The sequence below is a fragment of the Strongylocentrotus purpuratus genome, unplaced genomic scaffold (genome assembly GCF_000002235.5).
Source record: "Strongylocentrotus purpuratus isolate Spur 01 unplaced genomic scaffold, Spur_5.0 spur5_scaffold_1, whole genome shotgun sequence".
NCBI classification, from domain to species: domain Eukaryota; kingdom Metazoa; phylum Echinodermata; class Echinoidea; order Camarodonta; family Strongylocentrotidae; genus Strongylocentrotus; species Strongylocentrotus purpuratus.
The window spans coordinates 2,664,758-2,684,983 of record NW_022145594.1 but is presented as its reverse complement, the minus strand read 5'-3'; the positions used below and the strand labels follow the sequence as shown (position 1 = coordinate 2,684,983).

Genomic DNA, 20,226 nt, shown 5'->3' with positions numbered 1-20,226 from the left:
CATGAGAAGCATGAGCAGCAACAGGAAGCGCGACTCATCCGGCTATAAATCAGCGAGCACTTCTGAAGTTTGCTGGTATCATGAGAAGTGGGGTGACAAGGCTCACCAGTGCCGCCCGCCATGCACATATAGCAAGCCGGCGGAAAACAACTAGGCCAGGAGGTGGGCGCGACACCCCTCACTGGCCCTCTTCGTGACGGTCGCTTGTTCTATGTCACAGATAGAGATTCTGGGACACGATTTTTGGTCGATACGGGTGCCGCGGTAAGCGTAATTCCTGCCAACACCGCTGATAAGAGGCACCTTATGCCACTCGTTTTGCAGGCTGCAAACAAGACGCGCATATGCACATATGGGCAGCGTGAGCTCACAGTGTGTATTGGGCTGCGGCGTTCGTTTAAGTGGTCATTCATATTGGCCGATGTTTCGCAGCCTATCCTCGGCGCAGATTTTTTGAGGCATTACGGCTTACTGGTGGATTTGCGCACAAACCGACTTTGGGATGCCACCACTAGTCTGTCCGTACATGGCATCGCCTCCGACTTACCGTCGCTGAATCTCACAATAGTGCAAGTAGACTCCGATTCTGTCTACAAACGCTTACTTGCCGAGTTCACGGAAGTAACTCGGCCCATGTTTAAGAACTGTCCGTTGAAACATGACGTCACACATAGAATACTCACAACCGGCCCACCAGTTTCGGCACGACCTCGACGCTTAGCGCCGGACAAACACAAGATCGCTAAAGACGAGTTTGGCCGGTTACTCGATTTGGGCATTGTCGAGCCCTCAGACAGTTCATGGGCGTCGCCGCTCCACATGGTGCCAAAGAAGTCAGGCGGTTGGCGACCATGTGGCGATTACCGCGCTCTTAATCGCGTGACCGTCCCGGATCGCTATCCCATTCCGCACCTTCACGACTTTGCCGCACAGTTGCGAGACAAGTGCGTATTTTCCAAAGTTGACTTAGTGCGCGCATATCATCAGATCCCCGTACACCCTGATGATGTGAAGAAGACCGCGCTGACAACCCCTTTTGGGTTATTCCATTTCCGACGCATGCCATTCGGACTACGCAACGCGGCGCAAACCTTTCAAAGGTTTATTGATAGGGTCGTCCGTGACCTGCCATTTGTATTCGTGTATCTTGATGATATTCTTGTTGCCAGCGAGAATCCCGAACAGCACGAGACTCATTTGCGCCAGCTGTTCACAAGCCTCCGTGATTATGGAGTAGTAGTGCATCCTGACAAATGCCAGTTTCGAGTCGAAGCACTAGACTTTCTAGGGCACCATGTGACTGCCCAGGGCGTCTCCCCGATGGATGACAAGGTCGCGGTAATTCGCAAATTTCCGCGCCCTACCTCGCTACGCCAGCTGCGCCGGTTCTTAGGCATGGTTAATTTTTACCGCCGATTTATGCCTAAGTGCGCATCCTCGCTGGCCGCCTTGACTGATTTGCTGCGCAAGCAACCTAAGCGCTCTCGAAAGGCGTTAGATTGGTCCCCTGTGTGCGACTCTGCTTTCGCGGCTGTCAAAGAGGACCTCGCGAACGTCACGATGCTTACATACCCGTCTGTTGAGCTACCTACAAGCCTCGCGGTAGACGCTTCCGATCTCGCCGTAGGTGGTGTGTTACAGCAACTCCACGAAGGGGAGTGGCGACCGCTTGCGTTCTTTTCTCGCCGCCTCAAGCCTCCCGAGACTAGGTATAGTACCTTTGGTCGAGAGCTGCTAGCCATTTACCTCGGAATACGCCATTTCCGATACTTCTTAGAGGGGCGTGATTTTTTTGTTTTTACAGACCACAAGCCTCTTACCTTCGCACTCAAGACATCGCCCGATCGACATTCCCCTAGGGAAGCGCGGCAACTCGATTACGTGTCACAGTTTACCTCCGACATACGCCATATTCGAGGCGTTGATAATCAGGTAGCTGATGCACTTTCTCGCACCGAGATTGACTCAGTGCAATTATCGAACTCGATTAATCTGCGTGTAGTCGCGACCGACCAAGTCGATGACGTTGAGCTCGCTGCCCTGCGCTCAGACACGTCAACCTCGCTCAAATTTGAGAAGGTCCTCCTTCCGGAAGGGGACGCGCACATTTGGTGCGACATGTCCACAGGGCATCCGCGGCCGTATGTATCGGTAGCGCACCGTCGATCGTTGTTTGACAATCTGCACAATCTCGCGCATCCGGGCATTAAAGCTTCGCAAAAGCTTATAGCGGCCCGTTTTGTGTGGCGGGGTATGAACAAGGACATTTGTACATGGGCGCGTACTTGCATCCCATGTCAGCGCGCAAAGATCCAACGTCATACGCACTCACCGCTTGGCACTTTTGCCAACCCCGATGCCCGTTTTGCACACGTTCATATTGATCTTGTTGGGCCACTACCGCCCTCGAAAGGGCACATTTATCTGCTGACTTGTATCGACAGGTTCACCCGTTGGCCCGAAGCGATCCCGATAGCGGATGCCACTGCCGAGACAGTAGCCATAGCTCTAGTGGAGAACTGGGTAGCTCGCTTTGGAGCTCCAGCCACGATTACGCATGATCGAGGTCGTCAGTTTCAATCTGCGCTTTTCACTGCATTAGCTAATTTGCTAGGTTGTCGGACCATAGCCACCACGGCCTACCACCCGCAGGCCAACGGTATGGTGGAACGGTTCCATCGGCAACTTAAAGCCTCTCTCAAATCTCAACCCGAGCCAAACCGTTGGCAAGAATACCTTCCTCTGGTCATGTTGGGTATCCGCGCAGCTATTAAGGAAGACATCGGAGCTTCCGCTGCCGAACTAGTCTACGGGACGGCGTTGCGTCTTCCAGGCCAGCTGATAGTGCCTACGCGACACGATACTGTTGACCCCGCGGACTACGTCCAACGCTTGAAGGACCATATGTCTGTTTTAGCGCCTACAGCGACACGTAGGTCACCACAGACCAGTTTTGTACATAGGTCTCTCGATACTTGTACGCATATTTTCTTGCGTATCGATGCTGTCCGTAAGCCATTACAGCCTCCGTATTTGGGTCCGTTCAAGGTTCTCAAACGAAACCCGAAGTTTTTCGTTATTGAGCAAAAGGGCAAGCATGTTTCTGTAAGCATTGATCGACTGAAACCCGCATTTTTGGAAAGCGTTTCGGCTAGGACTACCGCGGCTGACGTGCCTCTAGAGGGAGCGCCTACCGTCTCCTCCCCTCTGCGCACAGCACTTCGCGCAACTTCTGCGCCTGCTCCTGCACCTGCTCCTACGCCTGCTCCTGCTCTGGTGAAATCGCAACCTGCTGCGCGTGTCACACGTTCAGGCCGCCACGTCCACTGGCCGCAAAGGTACGTTCAGGTTCACTACATTGAACGTGTCGCATAAATAGTGGTTATTTTCATGTATATTAATGTATTTTGTACATATGTTTCCTTTATATTTTTAATTGTGTATTTTCGCCCCTCGGAGCTTACGCAAGCTCGGGTCTAGTAGGGGGGTTAATGTAGCGACAAATGTTACAGTGCATTCATTTATAATTCACTGGTATACATATTGTGTTTTTAATCCAAAATGGCCGCTTTAGAAGTCATTGAGAGTTCGAGGATTTGGTATTACGCCATGTCCTCAGAACTGGTTTTAACTCGATTTATTATATAACGATGTTTATTCATTAGTATTTTGATCACATGACCAATTAACATAGATGTACGCGTATTTATTCATAAGTATTTAGATCACGTGCCTTATTAACATACATGTGCGCTTGTTTTGAACCAATCGCGCTGTAGTTGATTGGCGCTCTTCTGATTTTCCTGTGCGGGAATCAGTGAGCTGTTTTAATATTGGTATACACACATGCTGTTATTGTGTTGATATTTGTACCTAGAAAATTGTATCCAACGAGGATTGAACTGCTTCCTTCCCGGACCATTCCCGGTGGACGTGCTCACCTATTTACATCTTGTACGTTTTGCAAGATATATTTTGACTCTCTCGATGTTCAACATGGACGACACTTTAATTCACCAGCAGTGAGAATAGAACATTTAATATGATCTAACGTTTTTCTCACCTGCATTATTGTTTGACAACCTTTTATCAGCGACTTCATATATATTGTCTCGACATTTGATTCTTCGACCTGCATCGCAAGTCACTGAAGTTGATCTATTGACATTGACTGCATCATCATTGTATTCATCTGTTAACTGATTCATCATCGTTGTCTTCATCACCGTTGTCTTCATCATCGCTGTCTTCACCAGCGTCGTCTTCATCGTCGACTTCATCATCGCTGTCTTCACCAGCGTCGTCTTCATCATTGTTGTCATCATCGTTGTCTTCAACATCGTCTTCATCATCGTGGTATTCACCTAGCGTCGATCATCGTCTGCATATCCTACGCGATCGACAACCAGCTCGTCGACCACTGTTTTCGACTAGCTAGTTTCTACATCTACCTAGAACTTGAAGAAGATCTACTTTGAATTCAACTCCAATGACTCACGTAACGTTAATTATATTGTGATTTATGCTTTGCATTGTTTATCATTGTGAGGCCTTATTTTGACTGACTGAGTGCCTGTTGTTGAGTGCGTACGCTTACTAACACATATTTTACATGTTTATAATTGCACTAGTTCTAGGCCTATGCCTGGTCTACTGATCTAGATCTGCTATAGTCTAGATCCACCGATATATTGTTGTATTCTCGTGTTGTGCATTCCGTACACATACACAAGTAGAGATTTGTTTAGCGGTTTCTTGAACCACAATATTTCGTGCCTATGTAAGTAAATCTAAACGCTGTCTAGCTTAGATTTGAGTAGTATTTTCTTGACTGTTATTATTCATGCAGTGTGAATGATATTTAACTGACTTGTTTTAATACTGTTTTAAGTTGTACTGAACAGCTAGACTCCTGGTATTTCGAGACTTGTATTCAGCGGTAATCATTAATACCATAGTGACTAAGTTGAGTCTCCTTTACATTAATGTGCTGTTGGAAGTTATCTATGTTTGATTATTAATAGTAACTACCAAGGGCCTAGTGATAGTTTAATTGTCTGTCACTGTTGAGATAGACAGAAGAGGTTTCTGATAATTCTGTAATCATTGTATCTTATGTGAAATTATAGAATATAGAACCAGTTTTTAACCATAATCAATTTGTCTGGATGTGATCATTTATTAAGTGTTTTCTTGTCTGGAGGGATACTGCTTTTTAGTAGTTTAATTAAAAAAGGGAATTATGTGGGATTACTAGTTAACACGCAACATAGTCCATACCCCATGTAAGTTTTCTAAACACCCTACACCGTGTTCTAAACCACCGATTTACAATGGGCGGCAAAAAAAGAAAAAATGAAGAAAAAATAGAGAAATAGTGGAAAAATATTTTGTCTAAGACAAAGAAAAAAGAAAAAAAAAGAAAACCGGCTATATTGCCCCGCACACATTCTTTGGCCTTAACGTTTTCCACTAACCCCCCCCCCCTTATATTTGGTCTCTCTCCCTCTCTCTCTCTCTCTATATATATATATATATACTGTGTAATATTAGAATGTAAAGCTCTTCTTCTCTTTCCCCTCTTACTGTCTCCAAAACTCTTTTTTTTTTCCTTCTTTCTCTCTTTCTCTTTTTCTATCTCTCTCTCTTTCTCTCTCGTTCTTTCTCTTTTCCCACCCCTCCCCACCCCTCTCTCCCTCTCTGTCTCTCTCTCTCTCTTCAGCTCACCCGACCCTGTCGTGCATATCTCCTTGTTTCACTCCTCTACATCATACTCTAACACTTCTTTCATCCTTCATTCCCAACTGAATCTTTTCGCTCTGCTCCTCTTACCCCCTCCTTATTTTTTCTCCGTAGTTCTCATATGACATGAGAGAATAGTTATAGGAAGCATTTATGCGCTGTACACCTAGCTTATGGTATATGTACATTTTGTTGTTGTATGCACATGGTATTGTTGATTGACACTGGAAGAGTCCTGTAATGGTTGAAAGAGGGAGATTAAGGAAGAATAGTGGAGAAAGAGCGGGTGAGAAAACAGGTGTAGTTACCATCCTTTAATCTTCCGAATATAGCAGTGAAAGCAAATTAAATATCTTGCTCTATCATCCAGGATTCTAATAAAGTGGATCTCTAACATAATCATAATATATCCACTATTGATAGCCTCAATAAGTCGCCCTCTATAGATGAAAATAATGATTACCGCCAATAAGTTTAAAGGTGCTTATACACTCTGGTGGAAAACCCATTTCTATTCATAGGATGCGCAAACTGTATGATATTGACAGACGATCTACTCCAGTGCATACTTATGCATAGAGTCTTTCTTGCTATGATTATTAATGATTATTAATATTAAAAGAAATTATAAGAAAAAAGTCAAAATTATTGCAGTCTCAATTTTATGTCGTGTTTTGAAAGTTTTGTTCTTTCTTTCTTATCGTCCAATACTAGACAGTTTGGTTGGAATTCACAATCATGGTCTCACCCTAGACCGTGTTCGAAACCACCTATTTACAATGGGCGGCCAAAAAAATAGAGAAGGAGAATAGAGAAATAGTGGTTAAAAGATTTTTTCTAAGACAGAGATAAACGTTGTTTGGCCGTTTTCGGTCGCCCAGAAAAAGTTGTTGGTTAGACCATGGTTTTAGGATTAAATCACATTGCTTTGTAAATTACAGCCTTTATGTTTTCCACTTCCCCCCCTTATCTTTGGTTTCTCTCTCTCTATATATATATATATATATTTATATACACTGTATAATATTATGATGTAAAGCTCGATCTTCCTCTCTATCTCTCTTTCACTATGTTTATCCTCCTCTCCCTCTCCCCACCCCCTCTCTTTATCTCTCTCTCCTCAGCTCACCCGACCCAGTCATGCATATCTCACTGTTTCCCTCCTATACATCATACTCTAACACTCCTTTCATCCTTCATTCCCAACTGACTCATTTCACTCTGCTCCTCATATTTGTTATTAAACTTCTTTTTACATAGCAAAGAGTACATCGCATTTTAGTATTCATAGATTTATTAAATAATTCCATTTACACGTTATTCATAACATTTATATGGCACCTAATGATACACTACGTAATCACTATGATGGTTGGGAATAATTGTATACAAGAAATAAAACATTAAACTAGGAACAGTTCTTTGAGAAACATTTAAGTCTTTAGTTTGCGACGAACCAGACCTCGTTGTGTCGGTTGAAAATGGTAAAAGGGCTGTCATAACCAGCCGTGTAATGGTAAGAACTATCGTATGGGTGTGACGCGTCGAGAGCACGGCCTAATTCAGCACCAGCCTGGATCCAGTCATCTTGAGACGCGAAACCACCAAAGGATCTGATATCGGAATGAAATATTGAATGAAAAATGGGTTTTAATATTCAACGAAATTCTTTGATTTCGTTAGAGCACAACCGGTCCATATCTCCTTTACCCCCACCCCAGAAATGCTTCGATCGGAACTTGTAGTACATTCGAGAGAAGAAAAAATCAAATTAAGGCAATTTGACCTTTTGAAAAGTGCGAACATTAGACTTGCAATGATCGCGTATTACGTAATCTGAACATGATTTCTACTGGAAATGCAATGGGGTACTGACTTTAATTGCCCTTGATCTGAGTTGATTTTTCGAAAGTAGTTGCGATCGTGTTCAAATAACTTCATTACATTATAGAATGTGCCCAGCTAATCGTGTTATGTGCCCCCTTCAAATGTTAGACCTATTTTGTTGTCCTCTCTGCCTTGGGCAGGTGTAAGGCGGGCATTGTGTCAGTGCTTCCACTGTCAAAATAAATCTAAGGAAAATTGATGAAACTGATTGGGGGAATATCGATTCAGGACAAAAAGCGGAAAATTTGTAGGCCTAGGGACAAATATTGTTTACCCTTTTTTGCATCTCTCACTTAAAAATCGGTTTGAAAGAAATATCTATCCACATGCAAGCACAAAGTTGGGCTTATTCCACGGGCTTTTTCTCTCGCCAACACGTCATCGTGTGCTAGTCTTTGCAATATGGGTAGAAATCGGAACGGAGTGGAACGGACTCGATCTACACCTGGGGCCCGTTTCACAAAGCCTTTTTTTCAATGACAAATTACAAAAATCAGTGACAAATCTGTTGATAACCAATCAGAAGCAAGCACTTTGGTAGCTTATAACAAAAAACTGTAATTTGTCACTGATGACAGGTTTTGTGAAATACCCTCCAGATAAAAATTTAGTAAGATGTATGCCATCTTACTTGACGTAAGCACGATGTGCAGGGATGGTGCTAAAGAAGACATCAGAATCACTAGGAGCTGGAGGGTTAGCGCTGTGTTCTGCTGGGATGAAGAACGATACGGTGAAGTTGCTCTCACATGCGGGGCCCTGGCCCGGGATCACTCAGGTAGCGACCGGTGCAGTCATGGCAATCTTTTTGCTCTTTAAGAAGATTGAAAGGCAAGATCGTTATTGGATTATTGTTTTAATTGAAGAGCTGACTTTAAATCATTTGAAAGAGCTGTCTAAAGGGTTAATAGATGAAATAAAATTGTATAAAAGTTAAAGCAGACCCCTTCGAGTTGAGGGGGGGGGGTATTTAAACGATTGATATCAGAAATATATATCGATTTCGACCTGCCAGGATATGTTTCTATAGCAAAACGATAACAATCGTTAAACTATGAATACAATTTTTTTTTTCGCGACAAATTATGCAAATAAAAGAGAACTCTCCATAGATCCTCAGAGGAGGCTTTCACTTGAAGGCAAATGATAGACAGACCCCCCCCCCCCATCTTGCCTTTTGTGCGGTCACTGAAGAGTGATATATATATTAAAATGTAGTAGTATTATGTACATTAAAAAATCTAGAAAATAATATAAAATTCCTATAAAATACTATGCAAAATCATTGTGCATGTAAATTGTTATGTTGATTAGGTAATTTCATTGTACAATGATTGGTTCAGTTATATAACTTTGTATATATTATTCTGGCATAAAGAAATACATTTTATGATTCAATACTTTGATAAGTTTGAAGTTATTATTATTAAATGGAAGTCGTCAGAAACGGTGGACCAGGAGGGCGGGGGTACAGTGCCTCCTATGTTTTCGAATACCCTCAAAGTGAATCCTTTTTTAAATAAGTACTCCCATTCATTTCTTATAAGTGCTCCTTTTCATCTCTAGTTAGTGCCCCTAATCAGTTGCGAGAAGTGCCCCATTTTCACCTCAAATAGTTTCCCTTTTTATGTTGAAACGTGCTCCTTTTCTTTTCTAATAAGTGTCCTTTTCCCTTTGGATAAATGCCCCCTTTTCCTTTCATTAACAAATGTACTCCTAATCTAAAGCGACTAAGAGCAACTTTTTCTTAAATTTTATCCAAATTTTATAGATGGTATAATTTTGTTTCCATTTAAAGGTCTTTTCATTCTTTCATGATTAGATTGTGCTTAAAACCCCATCACGATTGTTTTTTCCTCTTTATAATCTGCAATTCTTTGCACTGCCTTACAAATCTTAAAATTTCAACTCGCTCGCTTCGCTCACTCCCAAATGGATATTCACACCATAACGCTCAACTGCAAAGTATGATGCTTAAGCGGGATCTTAAATCATCTAAAAATAGAAACAAAATCATCCCTGAAATGTATTCGGACAATAGGGGTATTACCAACGTCAAAAAATTGTATATTTTTGCTTTAGATTCTACCTTTGTGGGTGCCCCTTTTTTCTCCCCAGAAAGTGCCCTTTTTTGTTGGAAAAGGGGGGAGAATGAAAGAAATGGAAGGAGATAAAGGAAGAATAGTGCAGATAGAAGGGGTGAAATATTACAAGTGTAGTCACCGTCCTTTACCCTTCCAAACATAGATATGCTTATATAAAAGCAAATAAAAGGTTTGCTCGTTTACCTAGAATTCTACTAAAGAGGATCTCCAAAACAATATATCCACAACTGAAAAACTAATTAGTCGCCCTCTATAGATAGAAATGATGACTACCGACAATAAGTTCATAGGTGCTATACGCGGCGTGACTTCAGCATTGTAAACACATTTGTATTTGATGTGTACACTTGAATAGCGGCTCAAAGTTCAAAGTTATTCGCACTTCTTTCGACACATATTTGTTATCAACGTTAGACATTGGAACTGAGCTGCATGCATACGTTATTGGACGCACTCGTTAGTAATACGTAGACTCATATATTATAGTGTGTGATCCAGTGTGCTTGCATGAACGTACTGTTGACTTCTTGTCCACATTAGCTGATCACACTCTTAAGTTTCATTGGAAATTGCATTTATGCGTAGAAGGAGATCTTGTTTGTAATAAGCCAAAAACTCGATATTTAAAGAAATGGCTGAGAAGACCGAGAGCGAGAAAGCTACAAGCTCTTCAGAAAACCTGACGTGTCCACTATGTCTTGATATCTTCGACGAGGCAACCATCCTAACTTCATGCGGACACACCTTCTGTCGGAAATGTCTCAAGAACTATGACCTGTCCCACCAGGATCTCGATCACATGATCTGTCCTCTGTGCAGGAAGATCACCAAGTTGTCTGCGAACCGTGTCGATGATTTCCTCACCAATGTGACTGTCAACGGACTTGTAGACAATTACCACGCCAAGTGTGGAGGGATGAACGCTCTCCTTGAGATGCGTCCAAAATGCACTGCTTGCAAGTTTCATCAAGATGCTGTCTCATTCTGCAGACCGTGTAATAACTACATGTGCACTAATTGCGACTTGGGCCATAAGCACCTGACATCATTCTTTGAAGGTCATGAGATTCTGTCCTTACAGGATATCATCGACGGGAAGGTCAGCATTGGTCAACTATCTGAGAAGTGCTGCATCCACAAACAAGAGAACAGAGATATGTTTTGTGAGGATTGTAAGGTCCACGTCTGTCTCAAATGCGTGATAGTCGGTCATCAAAATCACAACATCAAGAATCAGGCTGACTTCGAGCAAGAGTTACGGCTAAAGGTAAATGCGATTTCATTTGACAAAAAAAAATACAATTCCGACGTGGAAAGGTAACATGAGCATCGGTAGCGGGGGAGGCAGGAATGGGGGGGGCAGTGGAAGATGGTGCCCCTGCAATGATTCAATGGGGGACAATATTGATTTCCCCCCCCCCCCCCGCCCCGTCCCCGGTCCCTCGCAAAGAACAAAAGAAAAATTAAATGCAATTCCGTTGCATATTAATCAGCTTTCAAGTACGCTGAAATGTAAATTTTCAGCATGCTAAAATCATTGTTCTCCCCCACTCGGTCGCTACACTTCCTCGAATATTGATATACCCTGTGTGTATTATGGTTGTATACCTTGTCTACAAGGATACTACATAAACACTGCAAACATGGGAGAAGATATTCCTATCTTAGTATCTACCAACGATTGCCCCCCCCCCCCCGATTTTTGCAGTTAAGCTCGATCAGGAGATAAATCCTCTAAAATGTAAAGTTTAACCAATTTAAAACCTACATTTGATCAGTTATTGGTCGCTACCCTCCCTTACAAAATATAGTAAGCCTCTGTCCATACTGTAGAAATCATGTCTCCTAGAGGTTCTAAGAGAACGGCATGTTATTAATTCTATCTGGGGTGGAGCAAATTGTTTCTGCCCTCTCCCCATCACAAAGCCAAATATCTTTACAAACAAATGAGGATTTGCTTTTCCTTCCTCCCTTGCCAGAGAAAAACGTTTGACATCATTAATGTTGCAGCATAATATAACCATACAAAAGAGGTTCTAAAAAAGCAAAGTGTTTCCATTTCAAGTTCTAGAATTCTCTCTCTTTTGTTAAGATCCCTTTACACAGAATTGTCAAAGCGAGGAGGCTGATGATTCTTTCTATCAAGGTGGCTGCTAAATATTTGTCTCCCCTTTAATTTACAAGACATAATTTCGCCTAATATCGAATAGCTTTTAGTAATTATGTAAATATACAAAATTGCAACATTGTAATGATCTGACTTTGCATGTTTTCAGTAATCCATGTTGGCTCCTGTAATAGGGTCCCTCGTAAGAAAAAGGAAAAATTAAAGAAAACTGCATGAAATAGCTGTGATGTATAACACTGCATAGTAATTTTCTATAAAATACAAATTAAAACTTTCCATTCTCAATTTTTTCTGGCTAAGTACAGCTCCCTCGCAAATCATTTGATGCAGTGTGTTCTGTACTTTAAAAAATCCGCTACCACAAGACCCTCGAAACCGCAAGGGATGGGGGGGGGGGAGTCAGGTGTTACACTCTACGAAAGAAGGGAGCGTTTGAACTTTCCAAAATCTTTTTTCCCCCTCAATATGTCGCTTATACGCTCTGTCGCATAGTAACATACGCATTTTTTGGTTAAATGTTCCGTAGAAACGATATACGCCAAGGCCCCGAAGTATTCGGTAATAGATTTCTTCCTTAAAAGGCGACCAGGCAAAGGCCCCGCCCGGATAGCGAGACTTTAACACGACTATATTAGGTAATATTGCAGAATAGAAAAGCATTTAACTGCTTCAAGTACGGTTTCAACTTTCCAAAACGCTATCTTTATCCTCTCGGTCACTATGCTTCCTCGCATTCTAATAGATGGAATGTTTTTTATCATTGTACAAACCCTGTCTATTATATATGCTCATGAAACGGGTAGGGTGTGAAGATCAATGCTTATCTCTAGTAAAGGGGGTGAAACAACACTTGTGCTTACCCCCTACCACAAGACATAAAGCTCTCTCTGGCGCTTGCATAAGCTCACTGCCTCACCACATCAATATTTTAAAGTAGGCTGAGACTTTCCGTGTTTCACACTTTGCTCGATTACACTTTTCAATTTCTCAGAAGCAATTGTTTCGCTCGGTCGCTTCGCTCCCTCGCATAACAGTAAATTTTCAGTCGAGCTATATAATTCCTCATATTATAAAACCCTTTTATATGAGGTATTTTATGTCTTTATTAAACAAATTATGCTTCAATTTGAAAACATCTTAAATCTGCTTCTGTGTTTTAAAATAAATGCCAAAATACTACATTCCGTGAAACCAAAACTACAACAACGAGAAATCCAATGTCTTTTTCTCTTTCTTTTGTTGAATATTACTGCTTTCATACAAGCGGAATAAATACAAGAGATGGATTACCTTTTAAGAAAGCAGAAAAACAAGAATGTATTCAATTCATCTGTGCTCGTATGATTTATGATGATGTGGGGGTATTTTTTTCTAAAACTTAAGGCGCGTGCAAAATCGTGTTTCATTTTCAAACCATCTCCATGTAATTAGCACACATCTCAGTTAGAAAAATGTTTCTTTTCACTTCACTATTATTTGGTTTGTTTAGGTGAACGACCTTGTCCAGCGATGTGCCGCTAAGAAGACAGAACTGGAGAAGAACATTCAGAACGTTGAAGTACAACGCCATAAAGTATACACTGCCGTGCAGAAACTACTGGACGATGTCAGTCAAGCCTACAGCATCAAGGCCAAAGAGCTTGAAGAAAATCATCGAAATCTCATCGAGCAAATCAATGTAGTAAAGGGGAGTTTCGGTGACGACCTCAACGTCTTGAAATCCAACGATCGACAGAGGATTAAGAGTATTCGTAGTTCAATGACCCTGGTATCTAATGACAGACTGGGCCGTCTTGAGACAGACAGTCTGTCTGCTCATACCTTGCTCTGTGAGGAGCTGGATGCCATGCTGAAGGAGGCTACTGATCACACTTCTGCGGCAGACATTACGAAGAAAGCACAGGAGAAGAGGTTCAAGCCTGCAGATGATACTCGTCTTGAACTCGGGAGCATCTCAGAATCAGCTACTGATTACACTTCTGCTGCAGCCATTAAGAGGAAAGCACAGAAGAAGACGTTCAAGCCTGCAGATGATACTTGTCTTGACCTCGGGAGCATCTCAAAATCACATCCCAAGTTGCAAGTCATTCAGTGTGTAGATCTACGGGAATTGACGGTGGGTATGAGCCCGTTCTCTGAGGACAGTGTAGCAATCGGATATTGTTATACAGAGGGTATAGATATCATTGATTCAGCTGGTAAACAGGAACAGTATGCACACATACCACGTGACATGATATGCTATGATCTTGTGTTTCAACAAGACAGGTCGTTATGCATAATGACAAATGATAATAAAGTACACATATATTCTCCCAATGGATCCAGGAAACCAAACATCCACATGATAGGCAATGGCCTTCACGGTCTAAACAGAAGTCCATCAGATGAAATCCTCATCTCTAGAAATAAGAAGAAAGTCAATATCTATGACCCGACGGGATCTACACTCAAACACACTGTTCCAACAAAACACAACGAGACAAGGCAGGTATCTTCCACCAGGCCGGGTTTGATCGTCACGAGTTCATGTAACACCAATCCAAGCGTGGTGACGGTCTATGACAGGGATGGGAATGCTGGTACGTCTCTACAAGCTCCATACGGGGTCTTCCTGTATGCTGCCGTGGATGAGCAGGACAGGGTGTATGTAGCGAGTGTTGATCCTATGAAGGGTAACGTGGTGATCAGGCTCTACGATCTTGATGGTCTGAACCTGAAGGAGAGAGTTGAGTTCAATGTACTTAATCTGTCACTTGCTATGAATTTGTGTTACTTGGTTTCCCTTTCTCCAGACATGCTCGCGTTTGCATGTCACAAGAAGTTATATTTTCTCAAAGTATCACTGTAATCCATCTCACACTCTACAGTATATTACCATTTTTCATGGTGCGTATATCTCTCTGTTTCAGATCCACTCTTAGTTGGGCCTATAATGTGTCATATTGTTTATTATGTGATAACTAGCCGAATGAGATAATACCTATCTATTTTCTCCATAAATTGTCATTGCCTGACTACCGTTACATTATCCAATATAATTATAACTTCCCTCCCTCGAAATATTATGTAAATTGTTTAATCGATTATTCTAGACATTTTCTGAAAGCCAGTGATATGATATCATAATGTACAACTTGAAAATTGGTAGATATTGATTAACTTCTTATAAGTTTTATCTCCCTTATATTGTTCTCAAATATTTATTTAACAAAAAATTGTGCTCATAATTTTGTTTACTTTTGTGTTGATTATTTTGCATCTTTGAAATAATTAATACTGCACTGCAAAAACCAGGGTGTTAGATTTCTAACACCAGCGCGGAATACAAAAAAAACACCCTTGGTGTTAATTTCACGTCCGTTCACGTCCGTTCAACACCAACAGAGTGTCGAAATATTTAATTACAGGTTGATGTTCTGAGTCTTGGTGTTATGGTGTTGAACTTGCGCATGCGCATAATTTAGTGGGGTTCGAATCCCGACACGGCACTAATATCCTTTGGCATTATTATCCTATTTCATCAGCGCAATCATGCCGTTAAGTGTGAACATTTGTTCTGCAGACAGAAAAGTTAGAAAATTGTTACCCTAAATCCAACAGACATCGCAGGATTCTTTTAATTGAGTGTTAAATCATTGGTATTGATTTTAACCAAAAAAATCTGGATTAAATTATGTTATGGTGTTGAACTTGCGCATGCGCATAAGTTAGTGGATTCGATCAAAATCATTGGACAACAGTTGTCATATGATCTGACGTCGTATCGTGCGCGCATGCGCGAGCTTGCTGTCAAGAATCTCTTCGGGATGTCGTGGTTATAGAATTGTTAGTCAAGTGTCGTGGTCGAGTGGTTTAAGGCGCTTGACTTGGAGATGCGAAGGGTCGAGGGTTCGAATCCCGACACGGCACTAATATCCTTTGGCATTATTATCCTATTTCATCAGCGCAATCATGCCGTTAAGTGTGAACATTTGTTCTGCAGACAGAAAAGTTAGAAAATTGTTACCCTAAATCCAACAGACATCGCAGGATTCTTTTAATTGAGTGTTAAATCATTGGTATTGATTTTAACAAAACAAATCTGGATTAAATTCTACACACCACTGGTGTTGAAAGAAATGGTGTTGGATTTTTTAACACCAAAACTAGTATTGAACTTTAACACCAAGTTGAAATAATGGTGTTAGATTTTAACACCAAAGGCGGAATTACTTCAACTCCAAGAGTGGAATTGAATTGTTTAATTCCAAACCCTGGTGTTAAATAACACCAGCTGGTGTTTTCCGATATAGATACCGGGATGGTGTTAAAATTAACACCCATGGTGTTAAATTTAACACCCTTGTTTTTGCAGTGTGACTGTAAATAAGAACCATTGTAAATAAGCTTTTCAGCCTTCTCGGGTTATCCTGTCAAGTTATTGGTATTATTTTGTTTTAATTTTCAAATATCATTTTACTCTTCGTCGTGGATGTTATATTGAACTTGTCTAATAAATCAAACAGTTTTCCTTAAATACTTGGAGGATTATGGTTGCTAAGTTCCCTGAAAAATTCCTTCGTATTCACTTTGCACCTAGTCTAAAAAAAACCATTAAATTGAATGCTCTGGGAACTGATAACGTGACAGATTAGTTTTTTATGATGTAGAGAAGAACAATTTATTAACAAAAATTAGGCCTAGTTTAACTGTCGGGAATTCTGTTTCTTGACTTAGCATTTTTATTATTTTTATTATTTATTAACATGTATTTCCTTCTCAACAGTACAATATGAAACACAATGTATATATACATGATATATGTAACAATTATTTCAACATAGAGTATACAGTAAATAATTCAGATACGTAATATCCATATAATATTGGATGGCTTTGAGTGTGAAACAATTGCTCGAGACGAGTAGGCGAGAGATTTATATTCTTGTATTACACGCAAACAAAGCCCTACAATATTATTATTATTGTCTATATCAGGCTGACTAGCGAAATACCAACATTTTAATTACCTCGGTAAATATGGCTTTTGTTTTCGTTTGATATAAATATCAATAGTTGAAGTTACCGGATGACTGAGCAATACAAAAATGATATTAAATAAACTGATTTATTGTACTACTTGGAAGCCTTATATAGATAATAACAATTTATATTTGTTAACGTTTACTGCATTTCTGTTATAATTGATATTTTCACTTTGCATATTTCATATGAATTCGGCAGTTTTCCTTTTCATAATAATCACGGCTTCAATTTAATTCAGTTTAGTTAAATTAGATTAGATTAAATTGAATTCAATCTAAACAGATATTCTAATAACCGCATCCGATGGAACATGTTGTTACGCTAAGTTTTTGTTGTGGGTAAAATGTGGCAACTATTTCAATACAGACTCCTGGGCCCCGTCTTATAAAGAGTGAATATTAATCGCAACTATGTACATAAGAGATAGGAGACTGTAAACTTGCGATTAACCCAAATCAATTGCAACTCTTTATAAGACGGGGCCTAGGTCTCCACACTTTTTTTGTTGACAGTTTGTGAAGTACTTTTAGCACATGTCTCAAATTTCGTATTTTGTATTCCCTAATTTTTTGTTATATATTTTTACATGAGAAAATAGTTATAGTAAGTATTTATACGCTGTAAACCTAGCTTATGACTACATGTACATTATTTTGTTGTATGCACATGATATTGTTGATTGACATAAAAAAGAGGAAGAGAAAGAGATAAATGGACGGAGATAAAGAAAGAATAGTGGAGAAAGAGGGGGTGATAAACAGGTGTACTTACCGTCTTTACTCTTTATATAGTACAGAAAGCAAATAAAACGTCTCGCTCTATTGTCCAGGATTCTTATGAAGTCGATCTCCAACATTATGTATCCACTATTAAAAGTTTAAATAAGTCGCCCTCTATAGATAACAATTATTGATTCCGCCAATAAGTTCAAAGGTGTTTATACACTCTGGTGGAAAACCCGATTCTATTCATAGGATTCGCAAACTGCATGATATGGACAGACGATCTACTCAAGTACTTAATTATTTATTGAGTCTTCCTTGCTATGATAACTAATGATTATTAATATTAAAAGAAGTTTTAAGGAAAAAGGTCAAAACTATTGGAGTCTCGATTTTATGTCGTGTTTTTAGAGTTGTTTTCTTTCTTTCTTATCGTCCGATACTAGACTATATGGTTGGAATTCACAAACATGGTTTCACCCTACGCCATAAAACCACCGATTTACAATGGGCGGCCAAAATTGAAAAAATGATGAACAAAATAGAGATATAGTGGTAAAAGATTTGTTCTAAGACAAAGAAAGAAAACAAAATCAGCATATATTTTTAAGAAAACGGGTTATTTTTCTCTGCACACATTCTTTGGCCGTTTTCGTTGGTTGTTGTTAAGACCACGGTTTTAGGATTAAATCACATTTCTTTGTAAATTCCAGCCTTTATGTTTTCCAATTCCCTCCTTATCTTTGGTCTCTCTCTCTCTCTCCTTCCATCTCGCTCTCTCTCTCTCTCTCTCTCTCTCTCACTCTCTCTCTCTCTCTACGTATTTATTTATATACACTGTATAATATTATGATGTAAAGCGTTTCCTTTCTATCTCTCTTTCACTCTGTTTATCTCCCTCTCCCTCCTTCTCTCCCTCTCCCCGCCCCTCTCTTTCTCTCTCTCTCTCTCTCTCTTCAGCTCACCCTACCCTGTCGTGCATATCTCCTGTTTTCCTCCTATACATCATACTGTAACACTCCTTTCATCCTTCATTCCAAACTGATTCATATCGCTATGCTCCTCATATCCCCCTTCCTTCTCCCCCCCCCGTATTTCTCATATGACATAGATATTTGTAATTAAACTTCTTTTTACTTCTATTTAGGTATTCATAGATTTATTAAATAATTATATTTACACGTTATTCATAACTTTTATAATGATACATTACGTAGTCACTATGGTGATTAAGAATGATTGTATACAAGAAATAAAACATTAAACTAGGAACAGTTCTTTGAGAAACATTTTAGTCTTTAGTTTGCGACGAACAAGACCTCATTGTGTCGGTTAAAGATGGTGAAAGGACTGTCATCACCAGCCGTGCAATAGTAAGAACTATCGTACGGGTGTGACGCGTCGAGAGCACGACCTAATTCAACACCAGCCTGGATCCAGTCATCTTGAGACGCGAAACCACCAAAGGATCTAAGATCGGAATGAAATATTGATTTCTTTGATTTCGTTGAAGCACAACTGATCCATGTCCCCTTTAACACCCACCCCCGGAAATAGTACGATCGGAACTTCTAGTACATTCGAGTGAATTAAAAAAAATCAAATTAAGGCAATTTCACCTATTGACCATTAGACTTGCAATGATCTCGTATTACGTAATCTGAACATGATTTTTACTTGATATTCAATGGGTTACTGACATTAATTGCCCCTGATCTGAGTTGATTCTTCGAAAGTAGTTGCGATCGTGTTCAAATAACTTCATTACATTAAAGAATGTGACCAGTTAATCGTGTTATGTGCCCCCTTTAAATGTTAGACCTATTTTGTTGTCCTTTCTGCCTTGGACAGGTGGGTGGAGGTGGGCATTGTGTCAGTGTTTCCACCATCAAAGGAAATCTAAGCAAAATTGATGGAACTGATTGTGAGAGGATTCAGGACAAAAACTTCAAACATGTAGGCCTATGGTAAAATATTGTTCCCCTTTTTTCCTTCTCTCACATCTCTCACTAACAAATCGGTTTGAAGTTATCCACAAGCACAAAGTTTGGCTTGTTCCACAGGCTTTTTCTCTAGCTAACACGTAATCGTTTGCTAGTCTTTGTAATTGGGAATAAATCGGAAAGGAATGGAACAATTTCAATCTACGCCAGAAAATGTTTGATGTCCTGAGACAAATTATAAGAATTTAATAACATGTATGTCATCTTACTTGAGCACGATGAGCAGGGATGGTACTAAAGAAGACATTAGAATCACTAGGAGCTGGAGGGTTAGCGCTGTGTTCTGCTGGGATGTAGAACGATACGGTGAAGTTGCTCTCACATGCGGGTCCCTGGCCCGGGATCACTCGGGTGGCGACCGATACAGTCATGGTAATCTTTTGATCTGTAAGGAGATTGTAAGCCAAGATCGTTATTTGATTATTTTTTTAATTGAAGAGCTGGCTTTTAATTCAATTAAAAAGAGGTGTCTAAAGGCATCAATACTTCTGTTTGTTGTGGTTTCGTGTCGAGGTGTGTGTGTGGAGGGTGGAATAGTTCTGCATTCTTCTATTTACTTTCAAAGTCATATACTGAAGGTGATTTCTCCCAATAGTTATCGAGTTTGTTTT

The 20,226-nt window shown here is 40.4% G+C and overlaps 2 protein-coding genes across 2 annotated transcripts; one reads left to right on the top strand and one right to left on the bottom strand.

Moving 5' to 3' along the window:
- Positions 1-7,183: 7,183 nt before the first annotated feature.
- On the bottom strand, positions 7,184-19,986 carry LOC115920906 (heme-binding protein 2-like). Its single transcript, XM_030977659.1, has 3 exons — positions 19,836-19,986; positions 8,261-8,276; positions 7,184-7,355 (listed from the first exon to the last, which is right to left on the bottom strand). Exons 1-3 carry the CDS (start codon positions 19,984-19,986, stop codon positions 7,184-7,186), a joined length of 339 nt encoding a protein of 112 aa, XP_030833519.1.
- LOC105438034 (E3 ubiquitin-protein ligase TRIM71-like) lies at positions 10,269-15,080 on the top strand. The gene is made up of 2 exons (XM_011665348.2): positions 10,269-11,001; positions 13,352-15,080. The coding sequence occupies exons 1-2, from the start codon at positions 10,366-10,368 to the stop codon at positions 14,711-14,713; spliced, it is 1,998 nt and encodes a 665-aa protein (XP_011663650.2). The 5' UTR covers positions 10,269-10,365; the 3' UTR covers positions 14,714-15,080.
- Positions 19,987-20,226: the final 240 nt, after the last annotated feature.